Below are 18,813 nucleotides of genomic sequence, written 5' to 3'. Positions count from 1 at the left end.
AGGTGGACACACACGTGTTTCTTGACCTGATCTAATGTACAGGAAATTGGACACTGGCTGGGTTGGAGTGCCTTGTCCTCGCCCTTATTGTAGAAGGTGACATGATTCTTAGTCTTCAGCTTAAAATAGAAGCCGCTGCCATGCCTCGCACCCCGCCCCAGCTTCACCAGGCCGGCCGTCGCCAGCTGCCACCACTCCTCGGGCTGCGGGCTGTTGGATTTTCTCTCGTGATGATGTCATACGGTCCAGGTTGTGCCCATCAGAACAACTGGGGGAAAAGATCCAAAAGGACAGTGAGCTGAAAATCTCCCTCCGACAGTGCTGGTCTGCGCGTGGGGAGAACGCTGGCCCCCTTCACAGGAGCTCCAGGGGCTGCTCGGCAGTTTACGGGGACAGCATTGCGTCCGCACCGGGGCCACCACAGCAGCGAGGCAGCATGAGCACAGTTTAAAGGCTGCTGTGTTACGGTAGCAAGTTAGCTGCAGGTGACTTTCGAGTGCGCTTACGTGTATGTTGAGCACACTTAACCTTTCTCATGAGGCAGTATGTGTTGGGAGATGTAGCTCTGAATTCTGGCCTCGTCCAGGACTTTAAGAACAACTTTGACCTCAGTGAAAGTGCTCTGGGCTTTGTAAAAATGATGCCCTTGTGTTAGAGCCTCTGGTCGGCCTGAGTTCTCCACCATTCCCAGTGCACCGTGGTGAACTGAGCCTTCTCCTGCAGGTCCTTCACAGAGCAGCTCAGAAAGATCTCGAGAGACGCCGGCATGCCTATCCAGGGCCAGCCGTGCTTCTGCAAATACGCGCAGGGTGCGGACAGCGTGGAGCCCATGTTCCGGCACCTGAAGAACACGTATGCAGGCCTGCAGCTGGTGGTGGTCATCCTGCCTGGCAAGACGCCCGTGTACGGTAGGTGTGGGCGCTCCGCTGGCTGCAGGGAGCCGTCGTGGTCTCCATGGTGTTTGTTCCTGCCTGAGCCCCTGTGTTTCTGCTGCACTGAGAAAGGTGATCCTTTCGGGCCTTCCAGGAGGCTGAGGAAGAAGAGGTGGCTTCTGATCACTGCCAAGTCTGTGTTCGGGGCCTCCCCGTCGTCCTGTATGATGCCGTGCTCGTAGGCAGTCAGCACCTCAGGTGGCACATGCCTTGGCACATGGGTGGGCACCCCATCCATCACACAGCATGCGTGTCGGCAGGATGGAGGAGCGTTTGTTTAACGCACAGAGCGCTGCACCAGGGTCAGCTCCTGCTCGGGACTCAGCCCGTGTGTAACCTCTGTGCCCACCTCAGAATTCTGTGGCGTTTTGCCAAAGTCCATGCCAGGGGGTCACCCACAGGGCCCCACGCCCAACCACAGACAGATTATGGACATGTAAAAGCCACACTTCTCTAAGTTCAACATCCCAAAAAAAGAAGGGAAGAAAAAGCTATTGGTGTTGACATCCTGTAACATTGTCCCGGGGTCACCATTTCCCCAGATCTGCCCAGTGAGCAGCTGACCGGTTGCTTCATGAAAGAGACCAGGAATAGCGGGGGGTGGGTCCATGGAGCTCTTTGATGTCAGGTTTACATCTGCCAAGGATTTTGAGGGTGCCAGTGTTTTTATTTTTAACCACCAAAGCATTTGCTTGCAGCCAGCGCACCGTGGTGTGAGTGACCTTCCTTTTTTTCCTTTTTTTCTTTCTTTTTTTTTTTTTTTTTTGAGACAAGGGCTGGCCCTGTCTCCTAGCCTGGAGTGCAGTGGTGTAATTTTGGTTCACTGCAACCTCTACCTCCCGAGTTCAAGCGATTCTTCTGCCTCAGCTTCCCGAGTAGTTAGGATTACAGGCACACACCACCATGCCCGGCTAATTTTTGTATTATTAGTAGAGATGGGGTTTTGCCATGTTGGCAGGGAGCAGGGTGATAACATGGGAAGAACTCTTGGCCTCAGGTGATCCGCCTGCCTTGGCCTCCCAGAGTGCTGGGATTACCAGTGTGAGCCACCGTGCCCGGCCAGTATAAGTGGCCTTTCTGAGCAGAAGAGCCAAGTCCTTCCTTTTAGCTGGGCTCTTTCTCTCCTGCCCTGGGGCCCCTAGGCCCCTAGGTGAGGCATTTAAATTGGAGGGATGAGATAGACTCACTCAACTTCCCTTTATGAGGGAGGGGAAGCCCGGCCTGGGCAAGGCGGGCACAGCTGTGCTGGAGCCTGGACTCCAAGGAGCCTGGCATCCCCCTCGGGGCCAGTGACCCTCTTCTATCGCCGACCTCGGACAGAGGGGACATGCAGAGCTCAGCACAGCTGCCATGGTTGCGCTTGCCAGATGGGGGCAAGAGGGCTGGTGGCAGCTGCCGCTCCCAGGGCCAGCTGAGGAAGGGGCGCCAGCAGAGCTGTGTGTGTGCCTCTCGTGCCCCTTAGCCGAGGTCAAGCGCGTGGGAGACACAGTGCTGGGGATGGCCACGCAGTGCGTGCAGATGAAGAACGTGCAGAGGACCACACCGCAGACGCTGTCCAACCTCTGCCTGAAGATCAACGTCAAGCTGGGAGGCGTGAACAACATCCTGCTGCCCCAGGGCAGGTGAGGCCCGGCCCCTTTACCTCCGCCTGCGGACCAGGGCACGGAGGGACGCCTGGCAGGGTGGGGTGCGGTGTGCAGGGGACATGGGGACACAGTCCCCTCACCTGGGCCCAGCACCGTCCTGGCCACAGCAGAGCAAAGATGTTAGACACAGATCTGGCTGCTCAGGCTCTGCTGGGGACCAGGGGCGTCTGCAGGAGTTTGAGCATTGTGGTCAGGTTTCCAGACAGAGAAATTCGTGCCTCGAATCCCAGTGGGCAAGGCAGAGCAGGGCATGCCTCGGATGGCCAGGAGATGGGCTTCCCTGGCTCGGCAGCAGCAGCTACTGTGTGGACCAGGGCACCCCCATGCTTCCCACGCCAGGCTGGTCATGGATGCTGCGTCGTGCTGGGACTTTGGACTGAAAAACTCCTCATGGGAGCACACGTTGGCAACTCCCAGACCAGGATAGGATGTGTGGCCAAGCACTGGCCACCCGCCTGCCTCAGAGGTCCGGGGCTGACCGCCGGGGATGGGAGTTGGGGGCGATGGAGCTGCACCCTCTTCTGGCACCTCCTGACCGGCTGAGCGTCCAGCTATTCTAGGCCAGGGCCATGGTTTGCTTCTTCCCTGCCTCCAAAGCCACCAACCTGTGATGTAGGCAAGAAAGATGTCACCACACAATGACAGGCATCTTTGCCAACCCTGGCAGTTGTCTTAACATTTGGACGACAACAACAGAGAATACGTAGAATCAGAATTTGTGCATTTGTGCAGAAGGGAACTGGAGGCTGTAGGCAGCCCCTGTGGCGTGGACCTGTTGGAACTCCCAGTCAACGGTGGGGCTCAGCTGATAAAGCCATCCTGAGCCAGGCAGTGCGCTAAATCTGCATCACTGGCACACCGTAATAGAGTTAAGAATCCTAAATCGAACTGCCTTAAGGCAGTGACCCTCTGTGTTTGGAAAGTGGGGCGGTGGTGAGCCCCCGCTGTGTGCACAGGCCTGTGCTGGGTCACCACAGTGTCCTCACACCTCAGCAGCTCTCGAACCCCAGCGGGGCTTGTTCCCAGAGTGTCCTACTCAGCAGGACTGATGGGGCCGGGAATTCCCACCGCTAGCAAGTGGACACACACAGTGTCAATGCTGCTACATGGGGGACCAGGCTTTGAGAGCCACCGAGTGACATGCACCCAGAAACAGTCTGTTGAATTCATCAGGGAGCAGGGTGATAACATGGGAAGAACCTGGATTCCCAGTGGAACGGCTGTGAGCATGGGTGCGGGCTCTGTGGTGAGACAGGTTCATGGGAATGAGCGAAGACCAGTCCCGAGCTGGCTGGGGACTGAAAGTGCTGCTCCTCAGTCAACAGGTTCTGTATTTATTGAGTACCTACTGTGTGCAGAGAGTTTGGGCCATAAGCGGACAGCACCGGGCCGGAAGTCCTGGTGGAGGCACCCAGGTCGTGAGCCTATCGTACAGGCGGCAGGTGCACAGCAGAGCCATGGGAGGGCCGTGAGAGCAGACAGGAGACAGGTCCGCCCACGTGCAGTTCCTGGGGGCCGCTGGGGAACCAGGGCTCCCTCGGGTGAGCTGGGGTGAGCTGGGGCTGTCGGAGGCACCCGACTAACAGTATGGCCAGCTCTGGCTCCATGAAGCTGAGAGGGGCTGGTGGCCTGGGCCAGGCCAGGGCAGGGGCACAGGGTGGGAGCACCTGGACTCTGAGATGTTTTGAAGATAGAGCCCTGGGGCTTGCTGGCAGGTGGGATTGGGCTGTGCGTGAAGGAATAATCAAGGCCCTTGGCCTGGGCTGCCGGAGAGACCTCGTCGTCATTAGATGGGGAGGCTGTTGGGAGGGTGAGCACTGGGCATGGGTGAACTGGACCCCACAGCCTCAGCAGAGCATCTGAGTACGGGTGATGAGTGGATGGTGGGAACCAGAAGGCTGGTGTCAGGGGAGACAGGATCCAGGAATCCTTAGCAGACAGGTGGTATTCCAAGCCCTGGGCCCTGGAGAAGGCTGGAGTTCACAGCCTGGAGAGAGAGGAACCAGCAGTGGAGATGGGAGAGGCTGGGGCAGGGAGGCTGGCCGCAGGGCCCTAGGCACCAAGGGAAGTGTGTCCCGCAGCAAGCCAGGCGCAGCAAGGCCTGAGGCTCGGCCATGGGTCTGGGTGATGCAGAGGTCATTGGTGACCTTGGGAAGAGGAGCCTTGTTGCTATGGCCATGAGAAGTCTGACTAGAAGGGGCCTGGGAGCCAGCGCAAGCAGTGATGGGTTCAACTGAGACGGGGAGCTCTGCCGGAAGGCAGGCGATGGGAGTGAGAGAGTGTGGGCGGGGAGTGAGTCACAAGCACGTGGGGAAATGGATGCGGGGAGAGGGCAGCAGAGGCAAGGGCCCCATCTGCCCGGTTTCCAACAGGCAGGGCTAGCAGAACGGCCGCTTCTGATACTTCCTGATGTTGCCTGCAGCAGCCGAGCAAGGCTGGGTGGGGTGCGGGGCGGTGCACTCTCAACCCGGCAGCAGAGTGGGGAGGGAGGTGCTGTCACCACCTCCGCCTTTCCCGGCGAGCCTGTCCCTGCCCCCGTGCATGCTGACTCCCGAGGGTCACCGCTGGGATACACTCGGAGTCTGGAAGTTCTCCATGGGGTAGTTTTGCTGCCAGGGGACATGTGGTCATGTCTGGAGACATATTGGGGTGTCAGGCTGGATGGGGTGCTACTGGCATCCAGTGGGTGGAGGCGAGGCATGCCTCTCAGCGCCTGCCCATGCTCGGGACAGCCCCCCACCCCAACGAAGAGCGAGCCGGCCCCCGTGCTGGTGGTGCCGAGGGTGATGGGAGAAACCCTGGCATGGGTGTGGCTGCAGAGGCAGTAGAAGGTGGAAGGATGAGCCCTCCTAGGCCTGAGCCGCAGCCTCAGCAGCTGTCAGCCCCTGGCCTGTCTGGTCTGGAGTACACTCCACCCAAGCCCCCCAACCCCCGGCTCTTCTGAAGCAGATTTCAGATCTTGTATCATTTAATCTGCAAGGTTTTTAGTATTCCTGTTAAAAAATAAGGATTCTTTTCAAAAGTATTACCATGATACACTGACCACCTCCAAAAGGTGATGATGGCACCTACTGGGGTCGGAGGTCCAGGCGTATCTCACTGTGGCCCCTGACGCCACTCCTCTCCGCAGGCCACCAGTGTTCCAGCAGCCCGTCATCTTTCTGGGAGCGGACGTCACTCACCCCCCCGCCGGGGATGGGAAGAAGCCCTCCATTGCCGCCGTGAGTGTCAGCGCTTTTCATGGGTCTTCCATTGACAACGTGTGGGACCCTGTCGAGGTCCCACTGCCACAGTGTGGCCAGGGGTCCTTCCTGAAAGGCATGGGGTCACACTAAGCGGTAGGGACGGCGAGGGTAGTGTTGGGGAGAGGTGTTTGGAGCGGGCACTATAATGACACAAAGTAAGTTCCAAGAAGCAGTCAGAGGTGGGGCATAGGGGCTCATGCCTATCCCAGCCCTTTGGGAGATCTGAGGTGCAAGGAGGCCCCCTGCACATGGGGGCCTGACTGGTCGGTGCTAGCCTGGGGTATGATGACCCCATGCCCCCACGGCATGAAAACTCTGGCTTTGGACCCAGCCCCAAACCTCAGACAGGCCCGTGCTGCTTCTGTTTTCTTGTTTCTCTTGGACAATGAGCTTCATGTTTCCGAACTTTCTTGGGTGCAAAATGAGGAAACAAATTTTGACCTCATGGGAGAATTAGGAAATGATGTGGTTAAGCCCCTGGCACGGTGCCTGGCACAGAGTAGATGCTCAGAAAATGCTGACATTCCAGCCTGGGCAACATGGCGAACACCCATCTCTCCAAACATAGCTCGGGGTGGTGGCATACGCCTGTAGTTCCTGCTACCTAGGAGGCTGAGGTGGGAGGATTGCCAGAGCACAGGAGGTCGAGGCTGCAGCGAGAAGAGATCGTGCCGCTGCACTCCAGCCTGGCCAGCAAAGTGAGGTTTTCTCTCAAAAAAGAAAAAAGAAAATGCTACCATTATTATTTCATTAGTTGGGAGAGAATATGGAACAGGAGAATCTATCTGGGACACAAGGAAGTCATTCGAGCTGCCCCAGGTGGAAGAAAAGCAACCTGGTATGTGCTCTGGTGTTATTCAGGGCACACTTCCTTTAGGAAATGCACACTGCATCAACTAATTCCTGCCACTTGGCCCGATAATCACAACCCCACCACTCCCACGCATATACCACTGCTCACTTTGTTGAGTCAGATTTTTGGTGGTGGTGGTTTGTGTTTTGTGTTTTTTTTTCTTCTTCTTCTTCTTTTTTTTTGAAACAGAGTAACTGTCACACAGGCTAGAGTGCAATGGTGCAATCTCAGCTCACTGCAACCTCTGCCTCCCGGGTTCAAGCAATTCTCCCGCCTCAGCCTCCCGAATAGCTGGGATTACAGGCACCCACCATCATGGCTGGCTGAATTTTGTATTTTGTAGAGATGGGATTTCACCATGTTGGCCAGGCTGGTCTCGAACTCCTGACCTCAGGTGATCCACCTGCCTCGACCTCCCAAAGTGCTGGGATGACAGGCGTGAGCCGCCGCACCTGGCCATGCTGAGTCATTTTTGGCCCTTTCCTCTGATGGCGAAGCACTGCATGGCCGTCACCGAGGCACAGCTGGGCACCAGTGTGCCCAGGAGGGAGCCAGGCACAGAGGGGGAGCCCCCAAGGGTCCTGCAGCTGGCTCTCCCTGTCCCCACCTCACCTGGTCCCCATTAACTTTGTTTTTTTCTGTACAAATGTTATAAAGCATTCAATTATATCTCTGGCTTTTGGAGCCTTGGGCTGTTTTTTTGTTGTTGTTTTTTGTTTTTCAAGTTTTCAGAAACAGAGAAATCTGCGTGTTTATCCCCTGGGCCCCACAATTCTCAATCAATAGGAACAGATTTCTGTTTATGTTAATGTATTTCTGTTTATACCAACTGGAAACATTACAGAGTTTATTTTTCTCTTGGTTTAAGAGAAAAATTATAGCCCAAGGCAGGACAAAGGACGTGGAATAGTGGGAGAATTAACTGGGGAAGAACTTGTTCTGTAAGGATTTACGAAGAGGGAGGCAGATTGCCAAGAAGCAGTTCCTACTTTTCAGTGACATGAGAGGTTTTATTTCCATCAGTGTTTTTCAAATAAAGACCTCGCCTTCCCCAGCCAGAGGGTGGAGCGGCATGCGGAGATCTACCCGGTTCCCCCCATGGGCTGGGCCACCTCATCCCTCACGCTCACTTGGCCCCCGACAGAAGAACCGCAGAGCCGTGCTGGGCTCCCTCTGTCTGCCCTCTTTGTGGCTGGCACCTTCCAGTGGCTGCTTGCCTGGCTGGTGTGCCTTTGGGATGTTCTATGTTGATGTGCTTGCAGTTTCTTTGGAAGAAATAGGGACACTCCCACCCATTGCCTTCTTTGGACTGATTAATTTAGCCACATCTGATCCCAAGCAGAGGATAGTTCTAATCCGTTTTTTTTTGTTTTTGTTTTTGAGATAGAGTCTCACTTTGTTGCCCAGGCTGGAGTGCCATTGTGCGATCTCAGCTCACTGCAACCTCTGCCTCCTGGGTTAAAGCAATTCTCCTGCCTCAGCCTCCCGAGTAGCTGGGATTATAGGTGCACACCACCACGCTGGGCTACTTTTTGTATTTTTACTAGAGACGAGGTTTCACCGTGTTGGCCAGGGTGGTCTCAAACTCCTGACCTCGGGTGATCTGCCCGCCTCAGTCTCCAAAGTGCTGGGATACAGGTGCGAACCACTGTGCCCGGCTGGTTTTTTTTTTTTTTTTTTTTTTTTTTTTTTGCTTTTTTAACTATGTAACTGGCAAACTTTTATACTTCAGGAAGTATTTATGAACACTATTGGCAGACACCGAAAGCCTAAAGGCTGTGAGTTCACACCCAGCCAGCCATTGTCACTGGACTGTGATGTGAGTTCCAGGGTGGGGACACTTCTCATCCCCATCTTCCCGAGAGTCCAGGCACACGCCCAGGAGAGGAAAGTTTCAGGAACCCTTGACCACACTCACTGCCTGTTCTGCAGGTGGTGGGCAGCATGGACGCCCACCCCAATCGCTACTGTGCCACTGTGCGCGTGCAGCAGCACCGGCAGGAGATCATACAAGACCTGGCCGCCATGGTCCGCGAGCTCCTCATCCAGTTCTACAAGTCCACGCGCTTCAAGCCCACCCGCATCATCTTCTACCGTGACGGCGTCTCCGAAGGCCAGTTCCAGCAGGTGGGCGCCTCTTGGAACCTCCTCACCCCTTCTCCAGGGTCTGTCATTCCCCTGTTTGTGCAGCAGAACCACACTCAATGAATGGCAAGAATGATGTGGCTTTCATTCAGCCACAAAGCTGATCTAGTCACAGCATGGAAGGGGGTCCAGGGGAGATGGGACAAGAGGCTGTCGAGACCCTGACACTGAGGCAGGACAGAGGGAGAGGAGGAGGGGTGGGAATGGGCCTGGGGACCAAGAGATGAGGGAGAGATGCATGAGTCCAGCTGGCTCACAGAGCAGAGCTCCATCTGGGGGCCTCCCAAGGGCCTGGCTTTGCCTTGCAGCCTGTGGAGAGCTGTCGGGTGTCTCTGCGAGGCAGGGAGCTCATTGCATCTGGGGACACCTGTCTGCAGTGTGAGAGGTGTGGAGGCAGGGCCAGGAGGAGGGATGGGTGGCAGCTCTTTTGAAGGTAGGGTCGCCAGGATGCGGCCACTGTCTGGATGTGGAGAGAGGGATGGCCGCATCTTGGCGGCCATGTGGAGAGTGGGTCACTGCCGGGTCTGGACAGGCAAGGAAGCCATCGCAGAGGGGCGAGGGGAATCTCATTGCTGTCTTTGGTTGAGAGCTTGCGCAGCAGCCCCAGATCAAGGTGACCTGTGGGCAGGAATGAGTCCATCGTGGCCTGGAACTCGGGCGATGGGTGCCCTGAGTGTTTCTCCCGTTGACTAGAGCCGATTCCTCCCCACCTCTCGCCATGTCACACTGTCGCTTCCTTGGGAGGTGTTAACAAGAAAAGCAGAAGAAAGCTGTCACGGACCTGTTGGGGGAGGAGCCCCACACAGTGGGGTGGGAAGACATCCTTGGTGGCTGCCCCAGGAGCTCAGGACCTCGCCCGCCTTGATCAGGAGGCTGGATGGCACGCAGCCTAGCTCCCGCGTTTGCCTTCCAGTCCAGAGTGAAGCAGAGCTCGTTCCCGAGGCCCATGGCCTCCTGGGAGGACAGAATGGATACATTTGACCGGCCAGCCCCTCCTGGCTGGAGCCTGCCCTGAGCTTCTGCAGGAACTTGGCCTCTGCGTGTGCCTTCTCGTCACAGAGCCCAGCCTGCACCCCTGGCCTTGGCCGTGCCCCTTGCACACACAGAACCTCCTGGGCCCTGCAGGGGAAGTGTTCTTCCCGTTCCTGAGTGCCAAGCCCTCTCCTCCTGCATCCAGGCCTCCCTGCAGAGAGGATGGTTTCTGCCCTCCTGTGTTTTCACCTCACCGTGAACACGCTTACTGTCTCAGAATCACCGCGGCTGGGAGTCCTAAACCCAGAACCCGTGCATGGGACCGTTGCTCACATGTACTGCCATCTTTAAGCACGACCTTTTCCCCGTCCGTGCCCCTAGGTTCTCCACCACGAGTTGCTGGCCATCCGTGAGGCCTGTATCAAGCTGGAAAAAGACTACCAGCCCGGGATCACCTTCATCGTGGTGCAGAAGAGGCACCACACACGGCTCTTCTGCACGGACAAGAACGAGCGGGTGAGTTTCTGCACGACTCCAGGCACGGGGCACGGTTCCCCCTCAGCCCCACACCCCAAGCACGCTCACAGAGAACCTGCTGGCCCCAGTGCCTCTGTCCCAGGCGACTCTGTCCTCCAAGGGACTTCGGGAGATCCAGGTTTAGGCACTAGAGAAGGCTGTCCTTGATTTGGTAAAGTCTTTTTTGTTGTTGTTTTGGTGAGTTTTCTTTTGTTTTGTTTTGTTTTAAGATGGGGTCTGGCTCTGTCACCCAGGCTGAGTGCAGTGGTGCGATCATAGCTCACTGCCACCTCTCCCTCCTGGGCTTGAGTGATCTTCCCACCTCAGCCTCCCTGGTAACTAGGACTAAGGCATGCGCCACCACACCTGGCTAATGTTATTTTTACTTTTTGTAGAGGCAGGGTCTCACTGTGTTGTCCAAGCTGGTCTCAAACTCCTGGGCTCAAGCCATCCTCTTGCCTTGGCCTGCCAAAGTGCTGGCATTACAGGTGTGAACCACTGTGCCCCACCAAAAAGTCTTCATTTATAAGTCCCATAGGCCTAGGCTAGGTCTAGGCACAAGATGTCACTTATCTAATAGATTAGCAAAAGAGGCGACTCTGAAAAGGGCCGCATTAGAAACCGCAGCACAGAGCCGTGCAGTCGTAGAGAATTGGCAGAGTGGCGCAAACTCGGACCCCCCGGCAGGTCCCTGTGGCAGGGCTGGAAGGTGGTGCTGGGGGGGAGGAGAGATGGCGGCATTGAAGCACCACGGTTCATCTCACGGGTGTTCTGGAAGGAGAATGTGGAGGAGCAAGAGTTGCAGACAGAACAGCTGAGAATTCTGCACAGCTGACGAAAGCTAGGACACCCAGGTTAAAAGTGTTCTCCGTGTTCCTAGTAGGATAAGTAAAAATAAACTCACATCTATCCACATTGTCCTAGCTGTCTAACGTCAGGGTAGCTGCCTAAGGAAAGAGACCTGCCCAGAAAGGAGGCCTTGGACTGAATCAGAAGACCTTGACCTGGTCAGGGCAGGGCCAGAAGGCAAAGGGTTAACATCCACTCGGCACCCAGGAAAGAAACTTAGAGTGTTAGACTCCCTACGGGCACGCCCCTGCGAGGACACAGGGAAGGCTTACTGTGCAAATGGAAGGCGAAACAGAATTTAAGCATCACAATGAGGAAAAAGGGTATTTTATCACAGTAAAAGGAATCATTCACCAGGCCAGGCGTGGTGGCTCATGCCTGTAATCCCAGCACTTTGCGAGGCCGAGGCAGGTGAGTCACCTGAGGTCAGGAGACTGAGACCAACCTGGCCAACATGGCAAAACCCCCTCTCTACTAAAAATACAAAAACTACCCAGGCATGGTGGCAGGCACCTGTAGTCCCAGGTACTCGGGAGGCTGAGGCAGGAGAATTGCTTAAACCTGGGAGGTGGAGATTGCAGTGAGCCAACATTGTGCCACTGCACTCCAGCCTGGGGGACAGAGTGAGACTGTCTCAAAAAAGAAAAGCAAAAAACAAACAAATAAATAAGTGGAATGATTCACCAAAAAGATATAGCAACTAATGAGCTTGAATGTACCTAACACCAAATTATGTAAAGAAAAAAAAAGTAAAGCAAAAAGTAACAGAATTTTAAGGAGAAATTGATGAACACACCATCAAAGATGGGTATTTTTACACAGCTCTTATTATACTGTTTCCAGACCAAAATGAAAAACTAAGGATAAAACACATGGGGCCAGGCATGGTGACTCATGCCTGTAATCCCACTACTTTGGGAGGCCAAGGTAGGAGGATCGCATTAGTCCAAGAGTTCAGGACCAGCCTGAGCAACAAAGTGAAACCCCATCTCTAAAAGAAATTTAAAAATTAGTTGTATATGGTGGCATAAACCTATGGTCCCAGCTCCTCAGGAGGCCAAGGCAGGAGACTTGCTTGAGCTCAGGAGGTTGAGGCTGCAATGAGTTGTGATTGTACCACTGCACTCCAACCTGTCTTAACAACAAAACAAACCCCTGAAAATTGGAAGAGTGAAATGAACAAGCCAAGCCAGATCCAATAGTTAGACAGAATCTTCCCTACAAATAGCTGGGTTCACATGGAAGGTTATAAAAGTTCTACCAGGACAAAGGAAATCTCAGGAGATTTCCAAACTTCAGTCTCAAGCCATATTTTTTAAATCATTATACAATTAAATTTTAAATCAACAGTAGAAACGAAGTTGAAGAATGTTTTCAACTTTCAATTCACTGCTGAGTACCTCATGCATTAAACATGTAACGAGAATAGAAATCACAAAGTACTCAGAACCTAACAAAAACGAGAATGTCCTGTCAAGGCTTATGCAATGCAGCTAAAACAGTGCAGTCTGTAGATTTAGATGAATTTGTTGTACAACAAGAAAGCGATAAAATAAGCCTAAAGACAGGAAGGATGGGAATAAGAGACCTCAGTCCCCAGGAGTCAAGGGAAGGCTGAGGCGCTCATGGCCTTGGGTGCCTTCCCCTGTCCTCTTCCTCCCCGCTGCAACCCCCAGATCTCTGTTGCCAGGAGGCAGGAGGGCTCCAAAGTCAGCTTACTCCTGGTGACACCTACACGCCACTTCTCCATCCTAGAGTGGAAACTAATGAGGTAGAAACTGAAGAAGAAATAAAGCAGATGAACAAAATCCAAACCTACTTTGAAAAGAGATATTAGAGCCAGACTCGCTGGCTCATGCCTGTTAATCCCAGCACTTTGGGAGGCCGAGGCAGGCGGATCACGAGGTCAGGAGTTCAAGACCAGCCTGACCAACATAGTGAAACCCCATCTCTATTAAATACACAAAAATTAGCTGGGCGTGGTGGCACATGCCTGTAATCCCAGCCACTGGGGAGGCTGAGGCAGGAGAATCACTTGAACCCAGGAAGCAGAGGTTGCAGTGAGCTGAGACCACGCCATTGTGCTCTAGCCTGGGTGACAAAGCAAGACTCTGTCTCATATATATATATATATATATATTTTTTTTTTAAGGTTGCAAAGAAGGGAGCACACTGGAGATTCTTTTTTGTATATATATTTAAAATTTGTACAACTAAAAAAAAATCATCAGGGACCCTGCTAAATGCTGGAGCGGGGCTTGTGGGATGGGAGTTTGCTGCTGTGGTGGCCGTGCCTGCATCTCGGCTGGCTTTTTGGTCCATGCTTGTGACCTTGTAATTAAACCATTGAATGGTTCTATGTACCGCCCTGGCCTCTGGGACAGTCTCTAATGGAGCCGCCCTGCTCTCTCAGGTGCAGGGAGCAAGCCACCAGCAGAGCACGGGGCTCCGGACAGCGTTCACGCTGGTGTGCCTGTGCTCGGATGAGGGCCTGTCCGCAGCCAGTCACCTGGTTTAGCTTTGGATTTGTATGTTGGTGACAGTTTCCATCTTGACCTCCAATCAAAACAGCACCAACAGTAGTGAGGGACTCTTAAGGCATGAAAGGCACGTTCTGCAGTGAAGACTGCATTTAACTCATGGGCCTTCATGAGAGTTGGCGGAAAATAACCCCAGCCCACATAGAACATTCGCTAATTTAACTTGGCGGTTAGCACTTGTTAAATTGTATTTAACATTATACTACTGAGGACCTGTATTAGCCAATTTAAAAACTTCAAAATAGGGCACCCTGGCCAGTGGGCGGCGCGGCTGCCTGGCTCGCCTGCTTGGCTCTGCCGGTCCCTGGCCGTGTCTAACGAGATGCCTGTGTTGCCGAAGGTTGGGAAAAGTGGAAACATTCCAGCAGGCACGACTGTGGACACGAAAATCACCCACCCCACCGAGTTCGACTTCTACCTGTGTAGTCACGCTGGCATCCAGGTAAGGATGGGAGCCCCCTTTGGACAGTCTTGGCCATCTGCCGTGTCATCCCCACATTCAGCAAACACTTGCCCTCTGGCTGGCACGTGGGACGTGGTGTGTAGGGCCCAGATAGCCAGTAGCCAGGGAACCAGGAAACCCAGGCTGTGCCTGGTGCTGGGGTGGGGGTGGGGGGCTGGGAGGTGGTCAGCATGGACCTCCCAGGGGAAGGAAATCCCATTTGGTAGGGCTGAGGAGCAGGGAGCACCAGGGCCCGTGGGGAGCCGGGGATGTGGTGTGGCTGGAGCTTGATGAGGTCTGAGCAGGAATTGAGGCACTCAGGCTGCCGTGGGGTGGCAGCTGGGAAGGCCATTGGGAAGCTGCGGTAGGGGCCACGTGGGGCAGCCTCGGTGTTGGGTCACGAGCACTTGGCGCAGTCAGCCTTGCCGTCCCATCTTCGCGTAATCACTGGCCAGGGCCAGACTCCAGCCAAGGACTGGGCACTCAGAGAAGATTGCCATGGTGTTGGTTATCACCTCGAGGCTCTCCTGGGTTCCTTCATGAGGGGACCCCCATCTGGCCGAAGGCGATTCTTGTGAGCATTGAGCAGGTGCAGGAGCACCATGTCCGTGGTAGGAGCTGCCCCACCCCGGCTCTGCAGAGCCTCGGCCTGGGGACAGGAGGAACCTTAGTCACGTGCCATCCCTGCCTGCAGAGAGCTTGATCAGAGGTGCTTTTGGTTTTTCAAAGTATAAGTAAGGACTTGAATATCCCTTCCCAAAGGATTTGAACCCTAGAGTTTGAGGATTTGCTATGAACTTTGTACATACCTTTAATATTCCATTGGAAAGATTTAAAAATGTCACGTTGTTCACATGCCTGACAGAGAAGGAATAGGGGCTGGTGAGTCGTGGCCTGTGGCCAGGTCCAGCCTGCAGCCTGGGAGCTGAGAGGGGGTTCTGCTGTTGGAAGGGTTGAGAGTGGGTTCTGCTGTTGAGAAGCAGGCGATGGAGTGTGTGCAGGGTTTGTGGTGCTTCTTGGTGCAAAGCGCCTGTCCCAGTTTTGGCTTGCTTTGCCAGGGCTGTTGAGATGGGCCTGGGGCCATGCCCTGCCTGTGTGTGCCCTCTGTTCAGGCTTCCCTTCTGGTGGGGGAGCCTCAACCACCAGGGCCTCCCGGGCGTGTTTCCTGGGCAAACTCCTCCTTGAACTTTCTACCCAAAGTCTTTCTAATGGGCGATGCTTCTGTGGTGAGCTGTTTATGGCCCAAGGCTGCCACTGCTGCTGTGTCCTTAGTAGACCCACGGAGACAGATGCCCTCACTCCCCCAGGCCCCGGGACGGCCACCAGTCACACACCAGGAAAGGGGTGCCAGAGCATGTGCAGTGGAGCATCGGGGACGAACGTTCCACTGCCCACCAGCACCAGGGGCCTCAGCACAGGGCTAGACACAGAGCAGGTAGCAGGGACTGTGCTGGACAGGTTGTTGTCAGAGGGCCTGGGAGGCTGGCAGGTGGAGCCGGCGGTGAGGCAGGCAGGCAGGCAGCGGCGGCAGAGAGGCCTGCAGTCAGCAGCTAGTGCTGCTTTCATTTCAAAGGATCTCCAGCCGCAGGAGGTGTGTAAAATGGTACTCACGTTCACACTCTCACTTCTACAAGGTTACTGCTAATGTGTAATTTTTTTTTTTTTTTAGACGGAGTCTCGCTCTGTCGCCCAGGCTGGAGTGCAGTGGCACGTACTCAGCTCACTGCAGCCTCTGCCTCCCAGGTTCCAGCGATTCTCATGCCTCAGCCTCCTGGGTAGCTGGGATTACAGGCACACGCCACCACACATGGCTAATTTTTGTATTTTTAGTGGAGAGGGGGTTTCGCCATGTTGGCCAGGCTGGTCTCGAACTCCTGACCTCAGGTGATCTGCCCAGCTTGGCCTCCCAAAGTGCTGGGATGACAGGCGTGATCCACCACACCTGGCCTAATGTGTAACTTTTGTTAGAGGTCTTTTTCTTGCTGTTATAAATCAATTATCTAAAAAGTAAGATACACAAATGGCACTGTCCTTGTTACGTCCACTTTCATATTGCTTTATATCTTTTTTTTTTTTTTTTGGAGACGGAGTCGCACTCTGTCCCCCAGGCTGGAGTGCAGTGGCACAGTCTTGGCTCACTGCAAGCTCCGCCTCCCAGGTTCACACTGTTCTCCTGCCTCAGCCTCCCGAGTAGCTGGGACTACAGACACCTGCCACCACGCCCAGCAATTTTTTGTATTTTTACTAGAGACGGGGTTTCACCTGCATGAAACCCTGGATGGTCTCAATCTCCTGACCTCGTGATCTGCCCGTGTCGGCCTCCCAAAGTGCTTGGATTACAGGCGTGAGCCACCGCACCCAGCCTGCTTTATATCTTTGCTATGATTTTTCTGTGTGTAAATAAATGTGTACAGTTTTACACATATGGGGCCATATACTATATGTAGTTATGATGCTTTTTTTTGAGACAGAGGAGTCCCTCTCTGTTGCCCAGGCTGGAGCACAGTGGCAGGATCTCGGCTCACCACAACCTCCACCTCCTGGGTTCAAGCGATTCTCCTGCCTCAATCTCCCAAGTAGCTGGGACTACAGGCGCGTGCCACAGTTGCCTGGCTAATGTTTTTGTATTTTTAGTAGAGACGGGGTTTCACTATGTTGACCAAGCTGAACTCGACGCCTGACCTCGTGATCCACCCGCCTCGGCCTCCCAGAGTGCTGGGATTACAGGCGTGAGCCGCCGCATCCGGCCTATGATGCATTTTTAATATAAATCTTCTTCCACAGTATCCTTTTCAAGATTTTATGCAAGTCCAACTGTCTAATCTTCTGATCTGCTTTTAGGGGACAAGCAGGCCTTCGCACTATCACGTCCTCTGGGACGACAATCGTTTCTCCTCTGACGAGCTGCAGATCCTCACCTACCAGCTTTGTCACACCTACGTGCGCTGCACACGCTCCGTGTCCATCCCAGCGCCAGCATACTACGCCCACCTGGTGGCCTTCCGGGCCAGGTACCACCTGGTGGATAAGGAACATGACAGGTGAGTGGCATTCCCGGCTGGAGGCCACAGCAGCGGTAGTTTTTGCCACGGGTGTTGGCAGCTGCTTTTCTGAGGAAGCAGCAGGGCCCCAGCAGCTGGAGCCAGCACCCTAGAAGGCCTTATTAGTGGCATGGCCGTCAGCGTGGGACTTTCCCCTCCCCCAGGTTCCTGCCGTGCCATCCCGACTTAGTTATCGACGCACCGCCTCATCGTGCATTAAGGCTGCACATTCTCATCCTCTGTCTCTCTCATCCCTGCAGTGCTGAAGGAAGTCATACCTCTGGGCAGAGTAACGGGCGAGACCACCAAGCACTGGCCAAGGCGGTCCAGGTTCACCAAGACACTCTGCGCACCATGTACTTTGCTTGACATGTTTTAGTGTTTAGCGACTGTGTACCGAGTGGGATTCACGAGACCAGCTACACTCAGACCAACAGATGGCCAGCCCTTCCGTGACAGCCAGCATTGAACATGAGACGTCATTGATTTTATTAGATTCTCCGTTTTCCAGAATGCCTTCCGTCCCAGATTTCACACTTGGATTTTGAACTGCAGACCTGTATGAGAACCCAATGTCATAGGAAATATGGTTTGCTAAAATCTATAAGCTGCTTATTAAAATAGAGTCCCGTGTTTCCTAAAAATCTAAAACCAGTCTATGAACTCAGGGCTTTAAAACATTTTTAATTTATTTGGTCATTCAATTTACTTGTTTTTAATACATGATTCTCTATGAAATTGATGGGCTCAAACTAGCTGTGAATCTTCTGAGAGTGAAAGCAACACAAAACACAATTGTGGTTTTAAAGCCTTGAACATTCTGATGTTGTCACTAAAGTTGATTTCCGGGCGATGCTCGTGTGCCGCTGGCGTGGCTCACCCAAGGTCCTTGACCGAGGGCCGGTGGCCATGCAGAGGCCTCCGCAGGTGCCGAGTTCTGCCAGCACTGCCCTTCACCCGGCCTGAACTAAGGAGCAGTGGCAGAAGGTGGGCCCCGTGTGTTTACAGCATTTCCAGGTCCAGAGAGGTTGGCAGACAAGTGCCATTTTAATAAAAATGTATTTAAAAAAAGAAAAAAGACAATATACTGACAGTCTAATCATCAGATTTGTCCTATAGGACTGTGACATTTATTTTCCAAAGTTTTTAAAGAATACGGGTCTGTGGTGATGAATACAGTACAATCCTTTTTCACTGTTATGTCTTTAATGTAAGAGAAAATTATATATATCTGGTTTGCAGTATTAATGTGATAGATAGATGCTGTTTTTTTCATTTTATTGACTATGGGGTGCTTCTGTGATCTGTTTAGCATATCAAGAGTGTTTTGGAGCCTGGAGACGAGACTGCCTCTCAGTTCTTAGTGCTTAAGGACAGGAATATGCAGTTAACTTAATGTGACAGCAACCCCCTTCCCCCCGTGGAGACTGTGCAGTGTGTACCCTCGGGAGGGGCGGGTATGCTCTCTGCGCCGCTCGCCGCCCTCCCTGCCGCCTCATCCCCCTGTGTCACTCACTCAGCTGATGAAGCACAAGTGGAAATTATTTATTCTGGCATTGCTGGGAAACACATTCGCGTGTCGGGACGCACTCCTCTCCGTGTGCGCTTTTGTCAGATGACTTTCATAGATCT

The 18,813-nt window shown here is 53.8% G+C and overlaps 1 protein-coding gene across 4 annotated transcripts in view; it reads left to right on the top strand.

The window, feature by feature from the left end:
• The window catches only part of AGO2 (argonaute RISC catalytic component 2), a 107,890-nt gene extending 89,631 nt beyond the window's left edge, over positions 1-18,259 (top strand). For 2 of the 4 annotated variants that reach the window (XM_073999557.1, XM_045399295.3), the window contains 8 exons: positions 724-908; positions 2,395-2,554; positions 5,709-5,799; positions 8,609-8,803; positions 10,175-10,309; positions 14,039-14,140; positions 16,982-17,181; positions 17,442-18,259. In XM_073999557.1, coding sequence (XP_073855658.1) covers positions 724-908; positions 2,395-2,554; positions 5,709-5,799; positions 8,609-8,803; positions 10,175-10,309; positions 14,039-14,140; positions 16,982-17,181; positions 17,442-17,550 — 1,177 coding nt within the window. In that variant the 3' untranslated portion in view covers positions 17,551-18,259. Of the gene's footprint in view, positions 1-723; positions 909-2,394; positions 2,555-5,708; positions 5,800-8,408; positions 8,804-10,174; positions 10,310-13,943; positions 14,141-16,981; positions 17,182-17,441 lie in introns of all 4 variants that reach the window. The other 2 variants (XM_045399294.3, XM_073999556.1) reach the window with 2 other exon arrangements.
• The last annotated feature ends 554 nt before the right edge of the window (positions 18,260-18,813 follow it).

Source organism: Macaca fascicularis, chromosome 8 (genome assembly GCF_037993035.2).
Source record: "Macaca fascicularis isolate 582-1 chromosome 8, T2T-MFA8v1.1".
Lineage (NCBI taxonomy): Eukaryota > Metazoa > Chordata > Mammalia > Primates > Cercopithecidae > Macaca > Macaca fascicularis.
This window is presented reverse-complemented; position numbering and strand designations above follow the sequence as displayed.